This window comes from Physeter macrocephalus, chromosome 2 (assembly GCF_002837175.3).
Source record: "Physeter macrocephalus isolate SW-GA chromosome 2, ASM283717v5, whole genome shotgun sequence".
Classification (NCBI taxonomy): Eukaryota; Metazoa; Chordata; class Mammalia; order Artiodactyla; family Physeteridae; genus Physeter; species Physeter macrocephalus.
Window position 1 is genome coordinate 66,215,047 of NC_041215.1, and position 7,464 is coordinate 66,222,510.

At 39.4% G+C, this 7,464-nt stretch overlaps 1 protein-coding gene across 2 annotated transcripts in view; it reads right to left on the bottom strand.

The window, feature by feature from the left end:
• Positions 1–7,464, bottom strand: part of PLA2R1 (phospholipase A2 receptor 1) — a 117,394-nt gene that overhangs the window by 83,119 nt on the left and 26,811 nt on the right. For both annotated transcript variants that reach the window (XM_007127393.4, XM_007127392.4), the window contains exons 4-5: positions 6,539–6,712; positions 743–856 (exon numbers count right to left, since the gene is read on the bottom strand). In XM_007127393.4, coding sequence (XP_007127455.2) covers positions 743–856; positions 6,539–6,712 — 288 coding nt within the window. The remainder of the gene's footprint in view (positions 1–742; positions 857–6,538; positions 6,713–7,464) is intronic.

Genomic DNA, 7,464 nt, shown 5'->3' on the forward strand with positions numbered 1-7,464 from the left:
GCATCAAGGAGACAGCCCTTCTCCTTGGCATATGTAGTAAATCCTATAAGATATTATATTTATGATTTTGCAGTTGAAATCCAGGCATGACAATGAAATGATTTCCCAAAGATAGCAACAGCTGATTTTATTGTTTTAAGGTAGAGAGATATTTTGCAATCTGTTGCTATTTTTTTTTCACAAAATGCAATCGTACTTCATTATATTTTCTAGTTATTCAAGGTTCAACTATAACAATCTTTTAAACAACACATTTAAACAGAATGTGAGTGTGTCGTATTACACAGTTAATGTAATTGACTTAGAATCCATAAGAAAAACCAATTTTCCTTTTTTTTATGCGAGACATACTGATGTAAGACAGTAATTGATCATATCTTCGGAGGGCAAAGGTTAACTGAAGAGAGAGGAAATTGACTAGGAGAGAGTGGGAAAAAATATACGAAAATGATCTGTACATAAACATCTACTTCTGGATTTAGTTGCTTATCTCTGTTGCTATTTTTAAAACAACTGACTAGAATCTTGGTTTTGACCCAAATCCTCTTGCAACCTTGGCTTACCTTCTCGGCCTCCATTTTCTCGTTTGGAAAAGCATGCCTTATAGAATATTCAATCAGGCTTTAAAAATGTTTATAAGCCACTTTCACAATAACACGTTGTATATATATGTGGGAAATATTGCTATTTTAGGCTATGGGACGATGCCACCTGTTGAAGGTAAACAAAACGCTGCAGGTACCTGGGTTCCAGTTCAGATAGTTGAGTGGTGTTCTATCAGACCACTGCCAACCAGCATTTTCATCTAGCTGATTCAGACCTATCCATACTTCCACTGCTTCACTGCCAAAGTGCTCTGAAATAAGAGAAATACGGAGCTTCAAAAAAAAAAATCAATGTTACACGTCTTTCTTGTTTTCCTGTTCCTGGGGCATGGAGTCATAAATTAACTTCATCAATGGCAGAAAAGAGTTTAAGTGCTACTAAACCCCACCCTGGTGCTTCAGAGTAGAAAAAGCCAGCCTGAGAAACATGGTAGTCTCCTAAAGGCTCACTGACAGCAACTATGAAGTGCTTAATCTAAGCATACAGGAATGCTGCCTCTCAACGGTCGTCAATCCATCAAGAGTTCATGGTTACAAATCTGAGACCATCTGACCTGTGTGAGCTTTTACCCACTTGAGGGTTTTAGAGGGGGAAGGAGGAAGTGCCCAGGGCCAGTCCTACAAAGTGTCCCTCTGTCTTCCTCTTTTTTTTTTTTTTTGCATTACGCAGGCCTCTCACTGCTGTGGCCTCTCCCGTTGCGGAGCACAGGCTCCAGACGTGCAGTCTCAGCGGCCATGGCTCACGGGCCCAGCCGCTCCGCGGCACGTGGGACCCTCCCGGACCGGGGCACGAACCCGCGTCCCCTGCATCGGCAGGCGGGCCCCCAACCACTGCGCCACCAGGGAAGCCCCCTGTCTTCCTTTTTTTTGCCACTTGTGTCTGGTGGCCTTAATCTGGAGGCTCAGGACTCAAGTACGCTGAGCTCAGGCTACCTCAGGCCCTGAGAAAGAGGAATAGGAAGAAATGCTATTAAATCTCTATAATGGGTATGTGTGTGCAGAGCCGTAATGTTTACACTTGTCAATACTCTTGAAATATTTCACAGTTAAAAAATTGAACAATTTAGAGGACTTTTTCCTTAGGGGACTGGCTAGGAAGGGGAAGACATATTAAGTGTTGTTAGTGTCGGGAGGCAAGCCCTCAAAGTTAAAGTATACTAAAGAAATGGGGTAAGGGCTGTCCAGTCGAGAGCCAATGGGGGTTGTCTGGCCAAGAGGAGAGCATAATCCAAGGGACCAGAGTATGTAGAGGGATCAATAGCAGGTTGGCCAATCCAAAAATGGGCAGAAGACCTAAATAGACATTTCTCCAAAGAAGATATACAGATTACCAACAAATACATGAAAGAATGCTCAACATCATTAATCATTAGAGAAATGCAAATCAAAACTACAATGAGATATCATCTCACACCAGTCAGAATGGCCATCATCAAAAAATTTACAAACAATAAATGCTGGAGAGGGTGTGGAGAAAAGGGAACCCTCATACACTGTTGGTGGGAATGTAAATTGATACAGCCATTATGGAGAACAGTGTGGAGAGTTCCTTAAAAGACTAAAAATAGAACTACCATACGACCCAACAATCCCACTACTGGGCATATACCCTGAGAAAACCATAATTCAAAAAGAGTCATGTACCAAAATGTTCATTGCAGCTCTATTTACAATAGCCAGGACATGGAAGCAACCTAAGTGTCCATCAACAGAGGAATGGATAAAGAAGATGTGGCACATATATACAATGGAATATTACTCAGCCATAAAAAGAAATGAAACTGAGTTATTTGTAATGAGGTGGATAGACCTGGAGTCTGTCATACAGAGTGAAGTAAGTCAGAAGGAGAAAAACAAATACCGTATGCTAACACATATATATGGAATCTAAGAAAAAAAAATGTCATGAAGAGATTAGTGGTAGGACAGGAATAAAACACAGACCTACTAGAGCATGGACTTGAGGACATGGGGAGGGGGAAGGGTAAGCTGTGACGAAGTGAGAGAGTGGCAGGGACATATATGCACTACCAAATGTAAATTAGATAGCTAGTGGGAAGCTGCCGCATAGCACAGGGAGATCACCTCTGTGCTTTGTGACCACGAGAGGGGTGGGATAGGGACGGTGGGAGAAAAAAAGGTCATGGATAACCTAGGGGCAGGACGGGAATAAAGATGCAGAGCTACTAGAGAATGGACTTGAGGACATGGGGAGGTGGAAGGGTAAGCTAATACAAAGTGAGAGAGGGGCATGGCTATACATACACTACCAAATGTAAAATAGATAGCTAGTGGGAAGCAGCCGCATAGCACAGGGAGATCAGCTCGGTGCTTTGTGACCACCTAGAGGGGTGGGATAGGGAGGGTAGGAGGGAGATGCAAGAGGGAAGAGATATGGGGATATATGTATATGTATAGCTGATTCACTGTGTTATAAAGCAGAAACTAACACACCATTGTAAAGCAATTATACTCCAATAAAGATGTTAAAAAAAACATAGTAGGTTGGGGCCATGAGCAGTGGAAATGCTTCTTCAGCTTGGTGTGGGAGAAAGTTTTCTGTAGGCGCCTTCTCCTAACCACTGTGCCTCGGCTCCTCCTGTTTTAATTCAATTCCAATTTTGTTATCAATGCTCTGTAGAAACATGTGCCTTGACATGCTTGTGTAGAAAAATATGCTTATCAAAATTGTAGAATTAGGGGAAATTTTTCTTTGGTTTTCCTTTTTGTGCACCTGAACTTTAAAAAATTACTCTAGGGCTTCCCTGGTGGCGCAGTGGTTGAGAGTCTGCCTGCCGATGCAGGGGACGCAGGTTCGTGCCCCGGTCCGGGAAGATCCCACATGCCGCGGAGCGGCTGGGCCCGTGAGCCATGGCCGCTGAGCCTGCGTGTCCGGAGCCTGTGCTCCGCAACGGGAGAGGCCACAACAGTGAGAGGCCCGCGTACCACAAAAAAAAAAAAAAAAAAAATTACTCTAGAACAAACATGTACCACGCGTGCTGTAATATTTGGGGAAAAAACAGTGTCAGAGACTTTAGTGAAAGTAACTAATTTTGTGACACTTTCAAATGTTGCCATTGAATCTTCTAATCTATAAAGGAGAGCATTGATCCCTTATGATTCATCTGCTTCAGAACCCAATTTATTCTGAGCCAGATGCAGAGGCCCTGCCTGAGACTGAGACCCTGACAGATAAGAGTTATAAATAGGGTGACTATTTAAAAATAGGGTGACATAGGTGACTATGTCCCCGTTTGCCTGGAAAATTCATGGCTTATGCTGGTAGTTCCAGAATAAGTATTGATGGCAGAACCTTTTACTCTTCAAAGGGTCTCAGTTTGGATGATCGATTGTATGGTCACCAAGGTTGTAAAGATTAGTGCATTCATATCACAAGGCTGCAGCACCTTCTGTTATTGGGTATTTTGAAACAACAGTGGAAAACTGGAAGAAGCTAAACCTTTAAGGAAAGAGAAAAAGGTGCTTTATAATTTTGAGATCCCTGAAATCACTGGACAGAAAGAGCATAACATTCATGGGCCCTGACTTTCCAAGTTTCTGGGGCATAAACACAAGTCTCTTCCTAATGTCTATTTGGTTAGTCCTTCCAATAGCACCATTTGATTAAATCATCTAACTGGTGTCATCAAGACAGAAGGCAGAATGGAAGATGGATTGACAAGATGGAGAAATTTCCACATTTCATATCGGGGTAAGTACCAAGTGCTGCTTTCAAGTAATCTACTTAAAATATTTAAGTATTAATTATTCTTACCTTAGAGTTATTTTGAATACCCTCTGTGTGACTGTTTTAACAGTACATATAAAAAAATCATTGTATAATTTCTAATCTGTGTTTAAAAGTACAAAAATAGTCTATTTAGCTTTACAAGTAAATTGGCTCACAATTCTATAATAATAAATGCAAACTTAAATTCCTTTGGCTATTTCCTGGCCTTTGCTGCAGTTTAGATAATTCCTTATACCATAGTTAATGTTCATCAGCGATTAACAAGAAACAGTAGACTATTCTCAACATTAAAAAATACCTTGGTCAGAACAAGCTTCTGTCTTTATGAATACTCTTCTGTTTTCCCAATCTAAACAATCCCCGAAATCTAATTATAAAATTGTGGTATTTAAGTCAAAGTCTCTGACATATTTTATTCCTTTAATCTTTATTCAAGTCTGATAAGTCCAAACCCTCTTATTAAAGATCCCAGCAGTCAAAATAGATAACAATTGTAATTCCTAAATGGTGCACAAAATTTTCTATAAATACCATTACAGGCTAATAATGATTTTGGAAATGGGTGTTTTCCTGCAATATGACTCACTCAAGATCAGTTTCAGTGATAATTTCCCACTTTTGCAAGTCTGTGGGGAAAGGGGCAGACATATACTGTTCATGCATTTGTTACAATCCTTCTAGAAGTTATTAATGACTTTCAAAAGCCTTAAAATGTGCTTCCTCTTCCACCCAGTGAATCCACTTCTACAAACTTAGAGAGAAATAATCGGGGATCTATGCACAAAGGTATGTGAGGGATGGTTTTACATAGCAACAAATAAGTAAATAAAAACAAAATAAAGAATTTTATCTACCTATCCCTATCTAATATTTGGAGATTAGCTAAATATATTATCTCTAACCTGTATCGCTATGTAACCATTAAAAACTATGATGTAGATCTATATTTATAGACATGGACAGATGTTCATTCTATGCAGGTAAATAACATAAGCATGTTACTAAACTGTGTGCATAGTTGCTGTTAAATGTTTAACACATACTGAGTGTTTGTTTTGTGTGCCAGGCACTTTTCTAAATTTTCACCTGTTCTATAACATGTAATTCTCACCACCAAAAAGTAGGTATTGTTATTATTTCCATTTGATAGAGGGGGGAAGTTGAGGCACAGAGAGGTTAAGTTACTTCTTTAGCACTGCTAGTAAGTGATGGAGGTGGGATTCAGACCCATGCAGGTGGCTCTTTGGTCCCTGTTCCTAACCTGTGTGCAACAACTGCCTCATCTTTTTATTCAATATCATTTTTCATAGATACTATGGATTATGCATGCATTTGTATGGTTTTTTTTTGCAGAAGAAACATGGTTATCTCTGGATTGTGGAACTATGAGAGTTTTTCCTTTGGTTTTCTTTCTGTATACTTGAACTTTTTAAATTATCCTAGAATAATTTTATTATTGTTATTCTAGAAGAAACATGTGCAATATAATTTGGAAAAAAGCATCAAACTTTTAATGAAAGTGACTAATTTTGTGACACTTGCAAATGTCTCAGAAAGATTTTTAAATGCTGCATGTACACATCTACAAACACATTTAATCTATTAAAGAGAAGTAAAAAGAGAGTTTAGGTGAGAGGTGAAATAGATCAGACCCAGCTCCTTAGCAGTCTTTTGACAGTTTATGTTATTACTTTACAGCGTTAGTTAACATGTGTGTGCTTTTGCTTTTCCAATTAAATTTTAAGTTCTTTGGCATCCACTGGAAACCCTACTATACACAGTGACTGACAGGTAAGATTTTGCTTAATTAGTAAACAGCTTAATTATTTATAAATGGAAACGGAATGGCTAAGCTCCCCAGAAAAGCAGGAATTCGGACTTAAGTTTAGAAGTCTCCCTATGCCCTTGTTGCAGCTGAAAATTCTCCTGGGTCCCTTGCTGTAGCCTCAACTTCTCTTTTCCAGGGGGGGAGAAAATAAGAGAGGCACGGCCAGGTGTCAAATGGAATGGCCCAGGGTTCAGGTCAAAATTCTGGGTGTGAGTTTGGGCCATGTTAATAACAGAAATATATTTTCCAAGGGACCTTTTTTTTCCAGAAGGTATCTTGGCATACATGGACATAACTGTAAACACCAATCATTTTAATTGTACCAACATCAATGTGCATCATCCACCTACTTACTCCTTACGAAATTTTCTTCAGTCTCATCTGCAATACTTAATAAAGCACCTCCTTGCATCTGGCATGAAGAGTGTGCTTCGCTCCAGGAGAGGGAGGAAAGCAGGTTGAATTGGTAGCAAATGTGTGAATTGAGATCCTTCTCCCAGACAGCGTCACAACCCACCTCTGTAGATGCTGAAAACAAAATCCATTAAAACATTATATTCTTATTTTATCTATACGGCGATATATTTCTAAGATGAATTTGAATGGCATGATTCCAACTTGCAAATCCTAAAACTTCAGAGCCCTTATCTATTCTTGATTAGGTCTTTATGATGAAATCTGCATTGTTTTCCCATAAACACTTTATGGTAAAACTTGTTCAAGATTGAAAGGAAATTCAAGAAATTATCAATAAAGAAGCTCTGATCCTTTCTGGGAAAATGACATTAGCTATTTTTAAGAGAAGGAAATATAACTGGAGTATAGATATTTGTGAAAATAACATCTGAATTCTTTAAAGTCAGAACTTTATACTGAAAGCTGTGTGAACTGAAGTATTTATTTGAGATAGATGCAAATATTGTTTCAAAAAGCTTTTCGCTGCAAATACCAAAATGCTAGATGGAATAAAAGGGATACAGTAGAAACATGACTCTAAAATGAACAGAAGTTTTCAAATAAACATTGAGAACAGGAGCACTGATATTTAGTTTAAGAAAGTTCTTTCAGTCAAAAGGAGGAGAAGCAAAATCCACTTGCAAAACATTGGCCAAGGATTGTGTAGTTTGCTTAAAAGTAAATTTAATAAAATATGAGGGCTTCCCTGGTGGTGCAGTGGTTGAGAGTCCGCCTGCCGATGCAGGGGACACGGGTTCGTGCCACGGTCCGGGAAGATCCCACATGCCGCGGAGCGGCTGGGCCCGTGAGCCATGGCCACTGAG